The sequence below is a fragment of the Protopterus annectens genome, chromosome 14.part0 (assembly GCF_019279795.1).
Source record: "Protopterus annectens isolate FY-2018-M chromosome 14.part0, PAN1.0, whole genome shotgun sequence".
In the NCBI taxonomy this organism is placed as follows: domain Eukaryota; kingdom Metazoa; phylum Chordata; order Ceratodontiformes; family Protopteridae; genus Protopterus; species Protopterus annectens.
Genome location: NC_056748.1, coordinates 830,026,430 through 830,048,868, shown reverse-complemented (window position 1 = coordinate 830,048,868; position 22,439 = coordinate 830,026,430). Strand labels below are relative to the sequence as shown.

The 22,439-nt window shown below is 37.6% G+C and overlaps 1 protein-coding gene across 1 annotated transcript in view; it reads right to left on the bottom strand.

Moving 5' to 3' along the window:
• TLL2 (tolloid like 2) overlaps positions 1-22,439 on the bottom strand; it is a 2,712,623-nt gene that overhangs the window by 184,100 nt on the left and 2,506,084 nt on the right. The window contains exon 15 of the mRNA XM_044056577.1: positions 8,141-8,301. Coding sequence (XP_043912512.1) covers positions 8,141-8,301 — 161 coding nt within the window. The remainder of the gene's footprint in view (positions 1-8,140; positions 8,302-22,439) is intronic.

The following is a 22,439-nucleotide window of genomic DNA, read 5'->3' as shown; positions in this document are numbered from 1 at the left end:
TTTAAAGGGGGGGGGGTCACTTGATCTTCCCATTTACCATAACTGTCAGGCTCCTTCTTACTAGTTCCCAACTGATTTCATCCACCATAGATCCTCATGCAATTAGCAATACCATGATATGTAACTCTCTGCTTAGTGGGTCCTCCTCCAAAGGTAGTTTATAGGCTGAAGCAGAGAGATGATCTTACTTCTCCTTGGCATGTTGGTGATGCATTCTGAGGTGGGCATGCACATGGGCATTATGAAAGGTGTGATGTCATCTCCTTGGTGATGCACCTCTAAATCCTCTTCCTTACCTTGTTGATGCTAATGACATGGACAGTGGTTCTCAGTCTCTGCTTGGAGCCAGGACTGTAGAAAACATATGCCCTCCACATCCAACATGGCAGAAATGAGCTGCTGTGAGCCTCATTGTTACACTCCTGCTCCTCATGAGCTTCTCCAATGCCTGGGCCACAGTCATATATCTATGTCATGAAGGAGGTGGGACTAAGAAATAAACTCCTACCTTTCCTAACCATAGTCTCGGGTGCAGTATCTTATTTTGTGAACTGTTGGGAGGGGAGGGAGAGAGTGTAGCATCTTGTTTCTTCAGGTAAGTGCCTTTTAAGTTTTTTTCCAGTGGAAGTAGAAGCATGTCAAACAAAAGGCAGGATGTGTCTGTACAATGAAAAGTTCCAATACTGCTCTTAGATTAAAATTTCTTGTCAAAAGAAAGGAATGTCCTAAATACAGTAGCTTAACAGTCAGCATGACCAGCATACACATACCTACTTTTCTTTTGTGAGGAAAATTTGAAATAAAGCTGGGTGCGGTCATCAATTCCCTAAGTGATGTGGACGCCCTCCAAGAGGGTCTCATCCAAACAAATGACTGGTGCCAGAAACATGGCCTCAAGGTGAAAGCCAAAAAATGCACAATTATCCCCTTTGGGGAGACTGATGTCCTTGCATATTATCACATTAATAACAATGTCCTAAGCACTCAATCAGTCGTGAGGGATTTGGGCACCCAGCTTGATAGCAACCTGACTTTTAACCACCATGTTGCTTCCATTGCACGGAAAGCTTTGTACATAGCCCACCTCATAAGTAAGGGTATTTCATCCAGGGACAAGGAGGTCATAACATCCCTGTATTCTTCCCTTATAAGGCCCATTATTGAGAACAGTGCCCCCTTCGGCATGCACCTTGCAAAGCACATGCAGCAGCTGGAGAGACCACAGAGGTTCCTCACCAGGAGAATCCAGGGCTTCAAACATCTACCATACACAGATAGGCTAAAAGCCCTGTCCCTCTACTCAGTTTCATACAGACTCCTCAGAGGTGACCTCTGTCTGGCATACAAAGCAATCTCAGACCCCGCCTTGATGGGATTGCTGCATATCCACAAATCAAGCTCCACTCGAGTAACCCTGGTTTGTGACATCAATGGGACTTGTTGGTGGGACAGGTTTGTGTCCCAGAGACTTCCCCATCTGTGGACTACACTCCCTCTCCATATCAAGCAGAGTACGTCATTATCATTTTTAAGCACAATCTGGATAACTGGATGAGAAACAGATAATACACCCCTGGGATTCCACCTGTGTCCTTGCTGGGCAGGGGCTTTGGGTGCTGACTTGGCTAAACATGGGTTAAACTCTTGGCTAGGCTTATAAGAGCCTTGGGGCCAATAGCAAAGTAAATTCCTATGATCCTATGATGCTCTTCTTTGTACTCTGGGGGATTTTGGCTTGAGTAGAAAGGGATGATGCTAAAGTATGCACAGCAGAATCACCTTCCTAATGCAGCCTTTATTTCAATGAATACTAAACACAGTTCCCCGCATTGTGGTTATTTAAATAAGCAAACTGTGATAACTGTACCAAAACTGGGGGTTGGAAGACTCCAACTGAACAGCAACAAACCAATCCATTTTTTGCATTCTAAACAATATGGCCTTCCCTTGGTTAAAGTTGTCAGCTGCAAGGGATGTACTCACAACTGAAGGAGTCACTTCAGTGTGACACACCTTCATATCATTAATGTGGGAAGCATATGGAGGTAATGAAATATGACAAATTGTATTAATGAAAACAGTGAAAGGTATCACATGTATGTAAACTCTGTGGAACTCTGATTTCAAATGGCATGGTTGGCTCTTTAAAAGTGATCTATTTAAACTTTGAAGAGTTCTACAGTGTAAGTAGCCACTTAATAATTTCAAAGCAGTACTGGATAGTCCTACCAAACTAGATGTTGAAATAAACTAAACTGAAGCACAGTGCCACCTCCATTCCACACAATAACTTACATGCATAATTATTACCCACCAAATTCTATCATTTTATTAACCCTATAATGTTCGGCTGTATAACAAAGTTTGATTAACCTTTTAACATTCTGCTGCTGATGTGCACAACCTAGTATCAAATCAGAATTCATCATAACCTACTGAGCACCTAAGCTTTCTTTCTGAACTTCTATGTGCCTTTCTTTTTCAACAATAAGTCTTGTTCCTTATAAATAGAAAGGTTTGCCTTAAAGACTTGTGCCCTCAATGAGTCATTTGCATATTACCCATGGTCCTCCATTACAAGTGGTTGAAGGTATTACACAGTGAACAGTCTAGCTTGGCTGGTCTTTCTTGCAGTTTTTATTCAGTAATTATAAGAACACACTTTCTTAAATCCTTAAGGTCTGTTTACATTTTAAGAGCCACTCACCTTTTTTTTAACAACAGACCACCCCCCCCAAAATGCTTTTTTTCCCCTTGACTTTCATCCATTTCTCATGCTTCCTGATTCTAACTACTTCTACAAAGTGTGTTCCTTTTTCATCATATTGCACATACCCACAAATATGTTACTTACACTTGCTATGTTTTCTGCTTGAGGAATTATCTCAAAAAGTCCTCTTCTTTTTTCCCTCACCACCTGAACCCCCATGGATTCTTCTTCCTTTTTTCCTCCTCGTGAAACACATCTGTTACATTACCTCCCACTATATCTACTATCTGAACATCCCCACTCATGCTTATCTAACTTGTTTCCTTTTTTGTGAGGGCATGCGCTTCCTTCTCCCACTGTCTTTTCTATTTTTCTTTGATAACATTTCCATCTTTATTTCTTCTTAGCTACTTTTCTTTAAGCAAAAACACTGCAAAAATCAAAAACACAATTTTCAATCAAGTGCTCTCTTACTCGTTTGCCTTCCCTAATTATTGCTCCCTTGCTGTCAGACATGGTTTTATTTTTCCCATCAGCACTTATACCTTTTCAAATTTTCATAACATCCATCTACTTTATCTGCTTCCTGCATTGTTCACTCATTAAAGTAGTCAGACAACCATTACCATCCGGATGAGCTCCCTCTGCTTACTTTTATCCACAGCATCCTAATTATTTTTTCATTTTTTATATCATCATCCTTCAGCCTAAATCTGTCCCTGTCAAACTCATCTTCCTTCCAACTGGTTCAAGTCAATGATTCATCCATTCCATCCTCATTTCATGCACTCACAAAAAGCAAACTCCTTCACCTATGGTATTTCCCATTCCTGTTAAAATTTCCATGTCCAACTGAAACAGATAACGTCTTCTAGATGAAACAATAAGAGCATGGAATATCAAAACACTAAAGTGCTTCTTCAGTGTGGTACCTAAAATAAGACAAAACAGGGAATGCATTTATACTATTAAAGTAGAAAATGAACATCAGATGTCTCAAAATAAGTCTTTTTATTTAAACACACCTTAACTGAATTATCACTTGTGACAAAAGCAAATTTATATTTATACAAAAGTAATGAAACTATTAACAACTTAACATTTACAAACATTATACTTCACATACATTGCTATATATCATATAACCTAAGCAACATTACATACATTATTCAATTCCTGCCCCTTTTTTTAAACAAGAAACACCTTTCTTAAACCATCACTTACAACATAAGCAATCATACATTTATACAAATGAAAACAAACCACATCAGCTCAGTCCTAGTTGCAAGCATTTTACATCACAAACCATACTGACACATTCCCAGTTGCAAATATTATACATCACTTATAATCTACCCAATCACTTTCAGTCAAACATTACATAGCTCATTAAAGTCCTCCTTCTTTTAAGGATCATAGGAAGTTACTAGGCTAATGGCCCTAGGGCCCTTACAAGCGTAGTTAAGTTCTACCCTTATTTCCACGATCAGCCCCTATTGCCCCTGTCCGAGAGGGACACAGGTGGAACCCCCAGGTTGAATTTACAGTTACCCATCCAATCGTCCACATTGCATTTGAAGAGGAACAATGAGGTACTCTGTTTGACATGAAGTGGTAGTCTGTTCCAAAGGTGTGGTAACCTCTGGGAGACAAACCTGTCCCTCCAGGAGGTTCTACTAATGTCACATACCAGGTTAAGGTCCTTAGAGTGAGTAACCTGTGTACCATTTGACTTGTGGATATTTGGCATTTCCAATAAAGCAGGGTCAGAGATTGCTTTATATGCAAGGCAGAGATCACCTGATTAGTCTGTATGAAACAGAATAAAGTGACAGTGATTTCAGATGATCCACATAGGACAGATACTGAAGACCTTGAATTTTCGTGGTCTCTCCAATTGCTGCAGGTGCTTGGAAAGGTACATACCAAAAGGGGTGTTGTACTCAATTATTGGCCTGATGAGGCAAGAGTACAGGGAGGTTATAACTTCTTTTATTTCTGGAGGCAATGCCCTTACTTATGAGAAGAGTAATATAGAATGCCCTTCTTACTACTGTGGAGACATGGTGATCAAAGTTAAGGTTGCAGTCAATCTGTGTGCCCAGGTCTCTCACCACCAAGTGCATATTTAGGGTGTTGCTACAGATGTGGTAGTTAGCTCTTACCAAAAGGGATGATAATACAGTTTTTTGCATTGAGTTTAAGGCCATCAATTCGGCACCAATCATTTGTTTGTGAAAGACCCTCTTGTAAGATGTTGACATCATTTGGAGTTTCTATAACTGCTCCTAGTTTGCAGTCATCAGCAAACTTTGTCAGCCACAGACCTTTAGTTTTTGCTTGTACTCTGAAGAAATAGATTCCAAGCAGTAGAGGTCCCAGGATTGATCCCTGTGGAACACCACTGGTTACAGGTCTGCTGTTGAAGGTGGATTCCCCTATTTTGACTATATGTGTTCTATCAATGAGCCAGTTAGTGACCCATCTAACAGTACAACAGTTGATACCTAGTTTTTTTTAATTTCTCCAAATCTTTTGGGTTTCTAATACTATGACGGGAATGGACCCCATTCCTAACTCAAAGTACAATTAAAGTTCATGAAATTAGTATTGTTTTAGTCTTTGATGTCAGCCAAAAGTGATCTTCACAGCACCCACAATGTGCCCAGTAATGACTCCTGCAATTTATATGGGGTTACATGGATTGGTAACATATCTAAATATGATTGTAGATTCTTTTTTATAAGCCCTGTTGCTCCTACTACTACTATTGGAACTGTCTGAGTATGTTTCTTCCACATTGCTCTAATTTCTGCCTGCAGATCATGATATTTTATGACTTTGTGTCTCTCTGTATGCATGACACTGTAGTCACTGGGTGTAGTGATTTCAATGATCAGTGCTACTTTTGTCTTCTTTTCTTGGACCACTATATCTGGTTTTCTAGCATCTATCTTTTGAACTGTTGGTAATGGGTGATCCCATGTGATATAAACTTCATAATTTTCTATGATGCTTTGTGGCTCAAGTTTCCACTGTTTTTTTTCAGCCACTTCAATACCATAATGTTTGTACAACCCCCAGTGCAATAGTCTTGCCACATTATTATGCCTTTCAGCATACAGTCCTTCCGCCATTAGTATGTCGCAACCAGCAACTAGGTGCGCAACTGTTTCCAATTCGGTTTTACAGAACCTGTTTCTCCCACATGTTCAATGGACTTTGTAAATCAATGTGCATGTAACCCACTATCTTGGCCCACCGATATTAATCTTTCATCTCTTGGTTTAAATTCACCTGTCCTCAACCATTCCTGCATTTGTTCCTGATCAAAATGAGGTTCTTCCAGAAGTTTTCTATACTTACAACTATATTTATGCTTTTTCCACATTTCTTGCTACCTAGCTGGGCGAGTTTGTCAATGATGCCTGAGTGGGGGATAGTGTCAAAAGCCTTGGCTAAGTTTAGGTAGACTGTATACACAGATTTCCCCTCATCCAGGGCCTTGGTGACTGTCTCAAAAAGTCCACCAGGTTTAACAGGCATGATCTCCTGTTGACAAAACCAAACTGAGTAGGGTCAAGTGTTTGCAGATTACTTATATCTGTGTTAATAAGGTCCATGATGATTCGCTCCATGGCCTTGCAGATAAGGCTAGTCAGGCTAATAGGTCTATAGATCCCGGGGTCAGTGGAAGCACCACCTTTGTGCAAAGGAATAACAGTGGCCGTTTTCTATTCAGCTGGGACGAAGCAGGTGTTTAGACTATGATTGAAAGGAATACCCAATGGTGTTGCTAATTCTTGTGAGAGCCCATGTAGAATGCAGCCTGGGATGTTATCAGGTATTGTGGATGCTGTGATTTTGGCCTTAGGGGGTTTACAACTTTCTCTTTAGAGATACAAAGTGGTAGGGATGTCATGGGGTATGTGTGGCAGGGGAGTGACGTTTTCATAGAATGTGTCAGCCAACAGGTTCCTCCCCTATATGGACTGTTCCCATAATTCCCATTTTTCCTATGTAGTTTGCTTCTACCCTTTTCTAAAGATCTCAATTGCAGTTAATCAGGAATATAAAAAAGAAACAGTGTTAGTAAGTTGAAAGCAGGAAACATGGCAGTGCAAGAAGTACTTATGAAGTATGTTCACTGCCATATTCTTTTTCAAAATTTACTACATTTTTCTAATAAATCATTCATTTAAAGGTACTCTTATTAAGAAATTCTTTACTAATTGTCATACACACACACACACACACACACACACACACACACACACACACACACACACACACACACACACACACACACACACTTCCACATAGCTAGAGAACGTTTTATTTTATTAAAAGAGAACATATTGCGATATACAAGCAGATAAGGTATCATTTTTAGGTGCTATTTAAGCTTTTTTAATAGACTAGGTTCTGGCACTAAAAGCTGTTTTGATTATATGCAGCAATAGTCTGTGAGAATATGTGATGCAGACTCCACATCGGAAGCATAGTACAGTTATATATATATATGTTTAGAGAATGCTTTATTTAACGGACATTATCGAACATTGAGATATACAAACAAATAGGGTACTGTTCTTTTCTCTGCTACATAAGCTGTTTTTAAAAGACTCCACACTAGAAGCATAGACAGGGTGGGGAGAAGAAGGCAGTTCCACTTCATGCAAGATGCTAGGGGATGTGATTGGCAGATGCTGATTGGTCTTCAGTGCATTACCATCCTTTTTTCAAATTGCCATTATGCTGGTACTGCATTTGCAGTCTGATGTGAAGCTCTTTAGCATTCTGTATGAGGCATAAACTGAAGCAGATGTTTGGTACTGTGGCAAGGAGTTTGCTACAGTTTAAAATTAAAGAAGAGATGTTTTTTTGCATTTGACGTCTAAACTGAAGCACCTCAGTGCTCCACATGTGGCATAAATGAAAGCAGTTTGCTACTGTTTAAAATGAAAGGAAAGCTTTTTATCTTGCTCCTCAATTTAAAGTTGAAGATGGGGCAGCAGACTGGATGACAGTAATGGGCACCAGCATAGCTACACCTCTGCTCCCCACTAACATTTGATTGTGGTTAGTGCATCATGTTCTCACATGAACCATGGTTTTGTACATACGGATGAGTTGCTAACGCTAGAGAAATATTATGCAGATACTATCTCATATTTGTTTAAGGATATCATAATTGTTCTTGTATATGATATAACTTTTCATGTACTGCACGTACTGTACATTTTCAGGTCTAAAACCAACAATGGGCTTTGGGAACTTTGCCAGTCCAAGTTGGACATAAATCATGTTTAGAGTTAAGACATCAGCAATAAATAAACTACAATAAAGAAACCATGCTAAATTAGTGATACAGTTTACTAGAATTGTGTAAAAATCAAATTAATCCTATCACAGAATATGTTTACTTACATCATTGCCTTCAAGTTCAAAGCTTTCAAACTGTATAGATATTCGGTACTGTGCCGGGGCTACCACTTGCCATACACAGTTTTTGTTAGTTGGATATTCCTTGGGCCAACCAGGACTAGTTATAGTTCCATTCAGCTTGGTAATGAAACCCCCACAGGCAGCTGCAAGTATAAAAGAATAGACAGTAATAACAGTTTGGGAAAATGATTAATGCAAGTACATTAATAAACTGAGCTAAAAACAGAATTGTGCAGTTTGCTTGCATCTATTCTTCCAAACACAAAAAAGATGTCTTGTGAAGGAGAAACCTGCAAAAGGTAGTTCTTAGACCTATGGTTTTCTTCATGAATGCTATACTGAATCATTACTCTGAATATTTTGAATAGAAACCACAATTAACATCAGCTTCTGAATGGTGGTGTTAGTCTATGTTTATAAACTGTGAATGCCCTTTACCCCTTTAAACTTGAGCATCATTTTTCTTCCTTCTCTCTTTCATCTATAAATGCAAATCAAAACTTCACATATTACAAAAAATGTACACAGGTTCTCTCTCAGTCTCATTTTTAAAATGAAAACCATACACTGCAAACAGTGAGCTGAATCCATACTTCACACACAGTAATGGCAGATTTACACAGATGATGTGCTCAGCTTAGCTTTGACAAAAATGATTTACTGAATTGTCAAGAAACTGACTGCCTGAAAGCGTGGCCTTCTCAGCCATCAAGGATTTATGAGAATGAATTTAGACATTTCTTCCCAAAGCTTTGCAATGAGATACAGAATTAGTGAAAATGGAAGGAATATCTACACCTAAAGCTTCTCAGCCAAGGGGTTAAAGCCCTGGCATCACCACTATCCCACATCTACAACTTAACACTGATGACATCATCAGCCTTCTTAGTTTTCAACATCAACTAGATACTCCACTGCCTAAAGTTTCAAAACCATCAGAGGCTGACAAGTATACACTGAATTCAAATATCTGCTAGCTAAGATTCTGGAGAAGTTAATTTTTCACCAGGTACACAGTTATGATATCATATATGATCTGCTGTCTGATAGAAAATACAGTTTCTGTCCAAAATACTGTACAGAGACAGCTATCCTAGCACCAACATCACATATTTATAACAACACAGAGAAGGGACTACTTACATGTGTCATCTTTCTTGATTTTAAAAGAACTTTTGTAGTTGTTGATCATAAGTTTTTTTAATGAAACTTATGAACTATGAGTTCTCATTAGACATTAACACTTAATTTAGCAATTATCTAGATAATAAATCATTTTGTGTGCTACTGAACAACTGTTGTTCTGAAACAGGATTGCTCACCAAAAGGACCTTGGTCATCCATATTAGGCCCACTGCTCTTCTCTCTAAACATAAATGACCTATCATGGGACCACCCAAACCTAAATCTTACACTGTGCACTGATGACTTTGTCTTAACCAAGAAATTAGAGCATCACAAACTATATTTGCTAAAAATCAGCATGACTACAATGTTTGAAAATGGTTTGTTGATAACCAAATCTTCCTTTATGATTTTTATATCTCATCCCACTGAAACCCTTCTACCTAAAGTAATAGAACAAAGACACACAGGCATTTTACTAGGCAGTTCATTCATCTTTCATAATCATGTAGCAGAAATAAGTGCAGAAATCCTAAGCAATGGCAAGGAGAATACAATATTTCACATCTCCTGACAGCAATAGATGTCAATGTTTACTTCTCAGGCTAGAATATATTGTAGCTATGACAGGTTCCTTGTCTAGCCATACCACTGACTTGATAAAAATGAGCTGAAAACAAACTTTTAAGATGCATACATTTGTCTGGCAATACAAAACACTGCTGCAGAACTTTGCAAATATCCAGATGGTTTCCAGTCACTGCCAGTGCTAACTGCTTGTTTAAGTTGTCGCTCATCCTATGTTATGATTCAAGATGAACATGTGGGGTAGCTTGTTTATATGTTTTATTATATAGAAACACATCAGGATGGATAGCAGCAACATAAAATACAAATGAACTGATTAACTGACAGACCATTACATACATGCATGCTTACATCTCAACAGCTCTCTACAAAATGGCAGTCTGGCTTCCATGTGCTCAGTATTTATATATGTGAAAGCCCATGGAAAGCTTCTTAAAGGTATACATACATACTGATCTACATCCTCCCTCTTTAGGGAATTGCCCACAATAAAATGACATCTGAAAAAGACATGCAATTATACAGACACTAAGAAATAAACACAACGTTCACATCCACGTTGCTGTGTATCTGGAACATGGTCTGGAAATGTGACCTAATCTAGTAATATAACAATTAAGACTGGGCTTAGCAACAGGGACAGTCATTGTTGAACAATCTGTTTCAGGAGTTTTGGGAATCTTCTCAGGAACAGGATTATTTGCTGGAATGTCCTCTGGAATTGGAACACTGGATAACTAACTCTGAGATCTAGAGTCTTTTTCATAGGCAAGATGCTGCAATATAGGCTCAGACAACAGTACTAAATGTTTCCAATTCCACCTAAATTCTACTCCTTATGATTCCAAAATGTGCAATCTCAGCACAGGACATACACTTTTCATGACTTCAATCCGATCAAAACCTTTGGATGTCTGCATCCTCACAATCTTTCCTTCTTGTAACGGAATGAGCAGTTTGTTGGACTTATCATAATAGGACTTCTGGGACAAATGCCTTTACATAAGTTTAGCTTTCACTGCTTTGTTGTTCTTAGCACAGGGAACCAACAGATTGCTATGAATTGGTAGTGTGGTTCTGGTTTGTCTCGACAAAAACCTTTGTGCAGGTGAATCAAGATGTTTATCATGAGAAATATTTCTGAGATTCAGGAGATTGAGAAAAACATCACTATTGTCTCATTTCGACTTCTCTAGTAACTGTTTCACACTTTGAACTGCATGTTCTGCCAAACCATTTGACTGTGGGTACTCAGAGCTACTCGTAACATGAATAAAGTCCCACTCTTCAGCAAATTTCTTGAACTGCTGGCTTGTAAACAGTGTACCATTGTCAGAAATAACTTTGTGCAGACTACCATGGACTGGAAAATGACACTTCAGCTTAGCAATGACAGTACTGGATGCTAGATTAGGAAGTAGTCAATCTTGAACCAGTTTGAATAAGTGTCTACTAACACCAACTAATGTTGACCATTCCATTCAAAAATGTCTGTAGCTACTGTTGACGAAGGAAGTTCAGGAATCTGGTTTAGCTGAAGTGGTCCTTTACGTTGATGTGGCTTAGTACTATTACATACAGAACAAGATGAAAGTACTCTCTCAATATCCTTTGATATAGAAGGCCAAAATACCAGTCCTCTCACCCTTCTTTTCGTAGAATCAGTTCCTGGGTGGCAACGATGCAAGGATTTTGGAACAATCACTTTTGGACCTTTCAAGATGATACCACTGTCTGATAAAATCTCATCTCAATAAAGAAAGTAAGGTTCCACTTCTACTGGTAATTGCTTTGAAGGCCATCCTTGAATGATAAAGTAGTTGAGCTTCTGAAGTATTGGATCTGAGGCTGTGTGATTTCTAAGCTCATCAAGACATGAGGAATAAAGATTTCTTACTTCCATGACTTCAAAATCAAGCTTATCATGTTCATGCTGTTCAGTGGTAATTCTGGGTGATCTGGATAATGTATTAGCAAGATAAAAAGTTTGCCTTTAGTGTAGACAAGATAGAAATTATACTTTTGCAATTTCAACATCATGTGTCACAACTGACAGATGCTGTATGTATAGGCTTTCTCAAAATAGTGGCTAGAGTTTGGTGATCTGTTTTCATTTGAACTGGGCAGCCATAAATATAATCATGGAACTTCAAACATGCTAACACAATTTTCCAAGAGTTCTTTCTCTATCTGCGCATACTGCATCTTGGTCTAGGTTTGGGTTCTGGATGCATAAGCCTCTGGTCTACCCTCTTGAAGAATGACTGCACCAAGACCAAACTTCAAAGCATCACAAGAAAGCATAACTGGCTTGTGAACATCATAGTATCTGAGAGTTGGTGGACTGGCAATTCTCTATTTCAGGACATCAAATGCTCTTTGTTGTTGTTCTGAACATGACCAGGATACATCTTTGCATGCCAACCATCTGAGTGGTGCTGAAAGTTGGTTCACATCTGGAATGAACTTGCCTAGATACTTAACCATGCCAAGAAAACGATGTAAGGCTTGAACATTGTCTGGAGCTGGCATCTCAAGAAATGCTGTTTGCTTGGAAGGATCTGGTCATAAGCTTGAACTGGTAAATAAGTGACCAACATAATTAACTTCTTGTAGCCTGAATTTGCACTTCTGAGGATTCACCTTAAGATTCACTTCATGTACTCTTTCCAGAACTTTCTTGAGGTTTCTGGCATGCTTGGCTTCACCATTACATCCTACTAGAATATCATCTACTATAACAGCACATGGATAACCAGAAAAAAATCTGTTCCATGGCATACTGGAAGACTTCAAAGGCAGAACTTATCCTAAATGGCATTCTCAAAAATCTGTACCTGCCAAAAGGACTACTAAAAGTGGTTAGCAATGAGGATTTTCTGTCAAGCAAAATTTGCCAGAATTAACTCTTTGCATCCAAAATGGAAAAAAACAGTGGTATTTGGCATAAGAGCAGTGACTTCTTTGATTTTACGCATTGGATGATGAGGTCTTTTCAATACTTTGTTCAAATCTCTTGGCTCAATACATATTCTAATATCATCTGAGCTTTTCTTATGAGCTACTACCATGGAAGATACCCATTCAGTCGGTTCATCAAATGGACAAGTCACTCCTTGCTGCACCATTTTATCTAGCTTGGCCTTGACTCTGTTCTGCATAGCTACTGGAACTTTCCAGGCTGGTCTGATAACTGACCTCAGGGTCTAATGTCATGGAGTACTCAACTGGTAGTTTGCCTAGTTTGTCTGTAAAAATATCAGCATGCTCAGAAAAAATAGTTTGGGTGAAATTTGAGCATAAGTCATTCAGGCTTACATGGTGGACTTCCTTATTAAATGAAAGTAGTCCAATTTTCAAACTGTCTCTGAGGCCTAATAATGACTGTACATGCCTTTCGACTACGTAAAATTGCAAGTCATTGCTGTTTCCAGCAGAATAACATGAAAGCACTACTGAACCTTCAATATGAATTTCCTCACCACCATAAGCAACAAGCTTTACACACGTTGCAAAATCAAGCTTCTCACCAGCACATACTCTAGCAAATGTTTCTGTTGACATAGCATTGCACTTTGCACCTGTGTCAGTTTTGAGCTCTGTGGGTCTTCCATTTATCTGAACAGTGTAAAATACTTCATTCTTTGCCCATAAATCTACTGCTTTGACTATTTCATTAAGAAAAGACACACCATCAACATAAAAGTAGGACCATAACTTTCTAATTGATCAACCTGTCTCCTTGAATGTTCTCTTTTAATAAAAGAATGTGCCTCTTTTCATTTAAAAAATCTTTGGAAATGATTCCACTTTTTACATCTATGGCATTACTGACCAAAAACTAAACACTTTTCTCTTTTAGACATATGATTCCCACCACAGTTATGACAGTTGACTATGAGGCTAGGTGAGAGCACATGCTTTGAGTTTGCTGACTCACCCTTGTGCTTCTCTGAGACTTTGCATGCTCTAGAATTTGCTAGAAAGCTATGGGGTTTACCAGGGACTGTCACAGGGTTCACAGTTTCTGCCATGTGCTTGGGCCTGTTTCTTTTAACCACATACTGCATGCCATCAATATTAGTACTAGAAGATACTGGAAGCATGCATTTCTCATTTGTAAGCATATTTGTGTGCTATTCTGTGAGTTCATATATCTGACAAATCTCAGGGGCCGTATTCAAAGTTAAATCACTGAGTTGAAGCAAAATCTGTGTCACAGCATCATCCTTAATACCACACACAAGTCTGTCTTTCATCAACTCACCCCTGAAATCACCAAATTGCATGTTTTAGCTTTGTTTCTCATGTCGGTTATATATGCTGCAAAAATTTCCCCAGGCTTTTGATCTCTTGTGTAAAATAAGTGCCTTTACATTGTAATATTCATTTGGGGGTTATACATTTTTCTAAAGTTATATTTTAAGCACTTGGGGTCTTACTTTGATTCAGCCAGTACCACTATATGGTGGTTTTCTCCCTCCCCTGCAAACACAGCAGATGCATACACAAATGAATGCTTTCTTTCAATGGCCTCTGAACCAGCTAAATTAAGCAGAATAAATGCCTTTGTACATGCATCTTTGTCAGAAAATGCAGCTTGTGTGAACATATCATACTCTTGTTCAAACACTCTCCAGTTCTCTGCAATATTATTATCAAACACAAGTGGTCCAGGTTTTCGAAATCCTTCTACCATGCCAACAAAGTATGGTTAAATACACTGCAAATATGGCCTTTGTAATTATATATGAACATGCACACACACCAGGTACTTGTAATAACATTCAAATGCACAATAAACTGTTCAAAATACTGTACTTTGTGAAATATACTTTGAAATAGCTGTATTTTGCAAAATAACTCCACTGTAATACTGCACAAACTTGCGAACACTTTGTATACTTTGGATATTTTGAATAGCTTTAATTAACGTGAAAAAGTAGCACATAGCAAAAAAGTCAGTTGTTTTCCTTATTGTGTACATTCTATGTGATTTGGACATTGTTTCAAACACTTTTGTAACTATTTTTAATATTTTTATCAATATGTCGCAGTTTCGAACATTTTGTTTCACTAGAAATTCTTTCTGAATGCTTAGTTGTATAGTCTTTGAGTAAGAAATCATTTAAGCAAGTTTTAGTACCTGAAATTAATTTTTGACCTGTTTTGCGAGTTGTACGTATAGTAGGGATGATCCATTCCTTTACATTCCTCCAAAATTAACCGATTGCCTCTTGGTCTTGATTTTGGATCCCATTCTGACACCATGTCATTCATCTTATGTTATGATTCAAGATGAACTGGTGGGGTAGTTTGTTTGTATGCTTTATTATATAGAAACACATCAGGATGGATAGCAGCAACATAAAATATAAACAAACTGATTAAGTGACAGACCATAACATACCATGCATGCTTAGATCTCAACAGCTTTCTACAAAATGGCAGTCTGGCTCGCACATGCTCAGTGTTGTGCATTTCTCTCTTTGCATTTAGTTTAATTACTATAGTTTAATTCTCTGTTACTTCTGAAGTACTAAGTCCTCATACATTAATGTGTCTACTGTTTCATGAGGTGCATTGAAAATACGTGTAAAGTGTTTCTGTTTAATGTGACTCTGTTTAGACCTTTCTTTATGTTTGTTAGTGACTGAACAAGGTCCTGTACCAGCCTGCTAATTCAATTAGCAAATGAAATGCATACATAAATAACCCTTTCATGCCACAACTTGGAAATGCATATGCTGTTATCACATCCTTGTCCTACTGCACCAACCATGCTGTTCAATGTGGCAAAGAGACTGATATCTATTGTACATAACGTCTGAAAGACTTGGGTCAGGCATGACCCTAGAACCCAGAATTACAGGAGAAGACTAAAGAAATGGTGCACATGAGCTTGTGCAGAGTCACTTAAAAGAAGCAGTGTGTGCTTTATGCTCTATGGGTGACAGCGGACTAGGTGCCAGTACATGATTGTACACTCATAAAACACAGCAAAACTGGGAGAGGGGGCCTTCACTAGACACAGTGATAAATTTATACTGTATTGCCCAAGGATCCTTTCCTTGTCATCACAATAAACAAAACATACTGGAAGGATAGGTTCCTGACCCAGAGACTCCCCAGACTCTGGCATAGACTGCCCATACATGTCAAGCAGAGCACCTTTGGCCCTCTTCAAAAGGAACCTTGATGATTGGATGGGAGAAAGGAAATTCACCCCGGGGATCACGTCAGTTGCCCTGCTAGACAGGGGTCCAGGGAAGTAAATAGTGTGGGAAGAAATAGCTAGGGAATTGTTATGGCTAGGCTTGTATAGGTCCTAGGGCCAATAGCCTAGTACCAACCTATGAACCTGTGAACCTAAACCTTTGTGTCTAGCATCCACCAAACCCCTGAGCAGTGAACCTCAGTATGGGAAGACCAAATGGACCACCCTCATCTTGGACTTGTTATCCAAGCTAATATGGTGGCTGTGCCATTAAAGAGAGACCTCATCCTTGTGTTGTTCTACTCTGTGACCAGATGTCTCAAAACATCAATCTTTAGAATCAGGATGGTCGACCATAATCTTCAATTGATCAGATAGAGGTTGGGTGATGGTAGCACCTCAGCATTCAGCTGCCCCCCAAAGGTGGGAGACAGGGGTATGGCTCCTCTGGTTTCCTTATATTCCACCAAAGAGAAAGACTGGCTATTTGGTATGGAAGATATGCATTCAGTGGTAGGAACACAGAGAGAATTTACATATTATTTCCTAAGGTACAGTAACTGGGCTAGACTAGAGAGAAATTATATTTCACAGGAACATGTGCATTTAATTGAAAGGTTCGGCGCACATCCTGTAACAATTTCAGATCATGCACCAGTAACAACTAAGATAAAAATGCAGGGTAATGACGTAAAAATGAGACACTGACTCTTCCCCACTTACCAGTTAAAAAAGACAAATTTAAGGAATGGTTAGTAGAAATTATTCAATGTTATTAATGGAAGAATAGAAATTTCTTCAGAAGTAGTGGGCAGGATAAGATGAAAGAGGAGATAAACAGGTAGAAATAAAAGAAAAAGAGATATAGTTGAGAAGTAAAAGGAATTATTTAAAGGGTTTGACAAAGGTTAAAATATTGCAGAGTAAGGGGATTCTCACAGAACAAGAAGAGTCACAACTGCAGAGTTTTAAAGAGAAAATAAGGGAGTATCTAGATAATATGCATTAGTTTAGAAGATGCTGTTAAGCAAGTGTTTACTGATAATAACTCTAGAGCACGAAAACTTTTAGAGCAACAAGGTATGCAACAGAAAGTAAAAAGTGCTGTTGCCAAACTTAGGGAAGCCTATAATAAGGAAAGTAACCAGAGATCCTGTAGAGGTATTGGTGATATTTTGTAATTTTTTTTAAAACTTGTAATAAGCCGAGAAATGTGGAAATCAGGAAAGAGCACAAATGGAAATAATTATGGAAGACTTAGGTATGCCAAGGTTAGAAGTAGATGAGGCTCAACAATTCACAACTAAGACAAGAGATGAGATAAAAAATGTGGTTTATAACCAATCTGCAGGTAAGTCTGTTGGAACAGATGGTATTCCTCTGCAAGTCTGGAAGTTAAGAGGGAAGAAAGGAAGCACCAGCATCTTGGAGGAGAGCGGTGGTGGCTATAATACCTAAAGACGATAAAGACCCATCAGACCCAGCTTCATATAAACTCATTTCAATTTTAAACCATGAATATAAAGTGTTTATGTCTATAATAGTGAAAAGAATGACAAAAGTGTTGCCAAAATCAAAAAATATGGATCAATGTGGTTTTGTGGAAGGGAAGCAATCATATGACACCATTAAGAGAACCACTAAACAGAAGACTGAGGACCCACACATGGCTGATTGTATAAAAGCTCTCATTATTACTAGATAAGTGCTTTCACTCCAAAAATGGTGCTTCTTCATATCATTAATAAAACACTGAATTACAATTCATTTAAATATCCATGACTGAATAACACAAACCAATCATATCTCAAAAGTTATACAAAAAATTAACATAAAACACATTCATTTAAAGAAATAAAAATCTTGGTAGGAAATTAACATAACAGCTCAGCCAATCATATGGCTGTAATAATAAAGCCAACACTGGTTTATACATACATCTAATACATAGACAAACTGTCCAATCATGTTGCTTTAAATGTATTCCAAACCAATGGAAAAGTTGACTATCTTTATAGGACATGGTAAGTCAGCTAATGAACTGATAGTAATATCATTATCAGCATTAGTATTCATGGGTCACAGATAGATCAATCCTGCAATTTTAAATGTACTATAAGACAGTAAGTTGCCAGAAGCACACCGCTGATTGATCGGTACAATGCTTTACTCTATACTGACAAATTGTTTGAATGTGCTCATAAAGTCAGTATAAAAATGATATAACATAAACTAAAAATTTCACTCACAAAATAATATAACCGCACATATATATATCACATCAAACAATTACGATAACACTGGATGGATATGCAGAACAATCATATCTCTAGCATAAATTGGAGAATTAATGTTAGACACATTCATAAAAACAGTAAAGATCTTTGCAATAAATAAACATAATACATCATACTAAAATAATGACATTATCAGTACTGGTTATGGTAACTGCTATATAAACAAATTGGCCAATCATATAACTTTAAGTATATTTGGGACCAATGGACAAGTCACAGTATACAACTAATCATACGCAGCATTGCTTGCTTAGGGTCAGTAACTATAAGGCTTAAAACATCAGTGAATCAAATTACGACAATGTAGTCATCAGTGCTGGTGTTCTTGGGTCAACAACAAACCAAGCCTAAAATTATACATGTATTACAGACCAATGAGTAACCACAAACACAAGGCAGATTGATCGCGGTATAGCTCTGCTCTAAACTAATGAAATGTAAAAGCTGATCAAATAAAGTGCATGACACATAGGAATCTCTAAACTAATATAAATTATTCTCACTAAACCAAAATAAACAGAAGAAAACATATCGTTAGACTGGCTTCAAACATGCATACAAGTGTATATATAATCCAACCAATCAAACGACCATAGTAGTTTTAAACCAATAATAAATATTCGCCAAGAATCTGACCATAGACAAAAACATACTAAAAAATGAGACAATAATAAACGAATATATACTAACCCAAAATATTGAATAACCAAAACATAAACCTATAAAGTTAAATCCAGTAGGGAAAGACAATAAATAATTACAAAGATGAGCTGATTAGTCTTTTACCTATACAGGAGACCAGATCTCAAGTGAGGTTTCAGAGGAATTAACTCATTTAACCCATGGCCTTTATCTGCTTGCAATTGCATAATCTATCGTAACTCACTATTCTCAGTTAAATTTCTTACATCACCTAATCTCTTATCTGGGACCAGTACCTGAACCACCCAAAAAAAACAAAAGAATGTTCTGATCCCTTGCTTTTTATATGCCTGGCAAAGGCCTTCCTCTCATCTGACCTCTTAATAACATAAATGTGTTCATGAATGCACTCTCTTAGAGTGTGACTCATTTTTCCTATGTAGAAAGACAAGCATACTAGACAATGAGCCAAGTATATCAAATTACAAGTAGAACAGTCTGCAAACAGATTAAATCTATATTCTTTTCCTCTGCTAGGATGTTTAAAGAAATTACTGTCATCAATAAAACAACAAAAGTTGCATTTTTTACAAGGGAAAGTGCTAACACATTGGCCAATTTGATTACCAGTAGTAGTAGGTGCTAGGCATTTATAACACAACATATACCTCAAAGATCATTTATCTCTGAAAGAGTAGGGCCTGCTATATTCTTTATCTTTTCATCAGTCATAAGGATCGACCAGTGTTTCTTAAATACATCACAGATGATGTTAATGCCTGATAAAAAAAGATAAAGATAGTCTTAACCTATAAGACCTAGCTTTCCTAAAAGAGTCCAGTCTATTCCCAAAGTAGGGCCTTGCCCTACCTTCTCTGGTTATTCTATCAGATTTCAAATTCTGGTCAATCTCGTGAGTGGAGTAACCTCGTAACATCAAATCTCATTAAACTCTTGTAAGCTATTCTGAAAATCTACATCCTTATAATTGAGCTTAGATAATCTCATTCCCTGGCCAGTTATAATGTTATGGTAAATAAAGCCTGGGTGTATGCTCTTCTTGTGCAGGATGTGATTCTTCCTACAAGGTTTCTTATATAACCTAGAATAAAGTTGCTTATCTTCATCTATAACAATAGATACATCTAAGAAATATATTTTACTGAAAGAATAATTCATCATAACATTCAAAAATGTAGTAGATGAATTAATGAACGTCAGAAAAGAGATCAGCTCATTAATCAAACCTTACCACAACACAAAAACATTATCCACAAATTGTTTATAGTATACAATGAATCCAGAAAAATGCTCATGGTTTAGTACCTGGGTATTTTCCCAATGAGCCATATTGGAGTAACTATTGGCACATGAAGTGCCCATAGCTACGCCTAGTTTTTACCAATACTACTTGTCCTTAAGATGAAGACATTATTATTAAGAATAAGTTCAATAAACATACTAATTAAACTGATTTGATCAGTAGAAAAACTGCTGTTACTAGCAAGATATTGAAGACCCACATCATTTTGGATCACAGTAAAAATGGATGTCACATCCAATGTGACTAATATCAGATTCCACATTGGAGGACATGTTTGTGCAACTTCAAATAGACTTTGTAAAAACTGTTTAGTGCCCTTAAGGACTGTTACAGCATTGTCAAGAACAAGTGTCAACATCATTTCTACATAGCAAGATAGAGGTTCTGTTAACCATCCCCTCCCTGAGATAACTGGTCTCATGGTAGGATGAACTGGGATTTGTGAAATTTAGGGAGTCCATAAATATTAGAAACTAATAGATTCTCAATCATTAAATAATTATATAGCTCTTTACTAATATATCTGGTCATCTTACAATCTAACAGTTCATCATGCAATGTATGACTCATCTTATATATGTCTACTCATTGAATGACATCATAAATGGACCTATCAAACAGAAGTTGGTCCATACTATTGAAATAATAAGCAAGATCCATTATAACTATTGCCCCCCCCCCACTTTATCTGCAGGGCAAATGGCTACACTGTCCATCTCTTGTAAATACTTGAGAGCTATAGACTTGCCATGTGTTAAATAAGAAGCAAAATTACTCTTACTGATTGCCTTATAATTCTTAGCACCCAAAGCTTGAAATAAATCTGCTTCACACACTTGCGAGAAAACCTCCAAAACAGGGTGTAACTGAGGAATAAATTGTACTAGATTTCCTGAAAGAATTAAAATAAAACTCACTATTAAACATTAATTTCAACATCACATTTCTAGTGAAACATTTGAGATCTAATATAGCATCACATATATTCCCACTATTAGAGGGAATAAAACAGATTCCTTTCTCAACGGGTGCGATTTGTTCAGGCGACAACTGTATTGATGAAATGTTCCAAACTAAAGGGTCTTGGTTGGTTTCCACATCCATTTTATTGTGGGATAGACTTGCTGTTCCACCTGTGGTTCCCAATGTTTGCTTTGCTTCTTGACCACCTGGTTATTGAACTATCCCTGACTGGTAATGTTAAAGTTGGAAAAAACGGCTGGAAATTAGAAGTCGAAGGTGGTGATGTTTTCTTACGTACATTTTCTTCTTGCAAGAAACTCAAATTTTGCACCACTTCTGAGTGGACTGATGACTGGATATTAATAATCAAGTTGACATCTGCTTCGACAGTATTTATTGGTGGAGAAAGATTATTGGAAGTAACAGTCACAGAGTTGTGTGGTTCAGCAGTTGGGGTCTGATTGCTCTACCCACTTGATCTGGTAACAGTTGGAGATTTAGGCAAAGAGAAGACTCTGCCATTATGAAAATCCAAAAGGTCACAATATAGTTTCTTCTTCTTCTGTATCATCAGTTTATTATCCAAAGCTGACATTTTGCTGGTAACATCATTCAGAGCTGAACGTACAGTCTGTATAGAAAAACCATCAAGTAATCACTGGACATAAACACTACTCTCAATACGTAGCTCTTCTTTGAAATGTCTAAAAGAAGTCAAAAATTTCATATAGCTGAAACTTCAGTCTAAATTAAGCTTCTGCCACTGAGTTAGTAGCTCAGGATATGAGTTACTATAGGTCGGCATTTTTATGACTCAGACCGTGAGGTATTACACTGAACTGAATACAGGCTTCTAAGTGTAACCACTGCCATTGTAGCCTTTTTAACTTACAAAGTCTGTTCTCAAGGTTTTAATGAACGTGTGTTCTGTTCATTTTTGTTTAACTTTTGAGATATGATTGGTTTGTGTTTTTTAATCATGGATACTTAAATGAATTGTAATTCAATGTTTTACTACTGATCTGAAGAAGCACCATTTTTGGTGTGAAAGTGCTTATCTGGTATTAATAATAGCCTTTATACAATCAGCCATATGTGGGTCCTTGGTCTTCTGTTTAGTGGGTA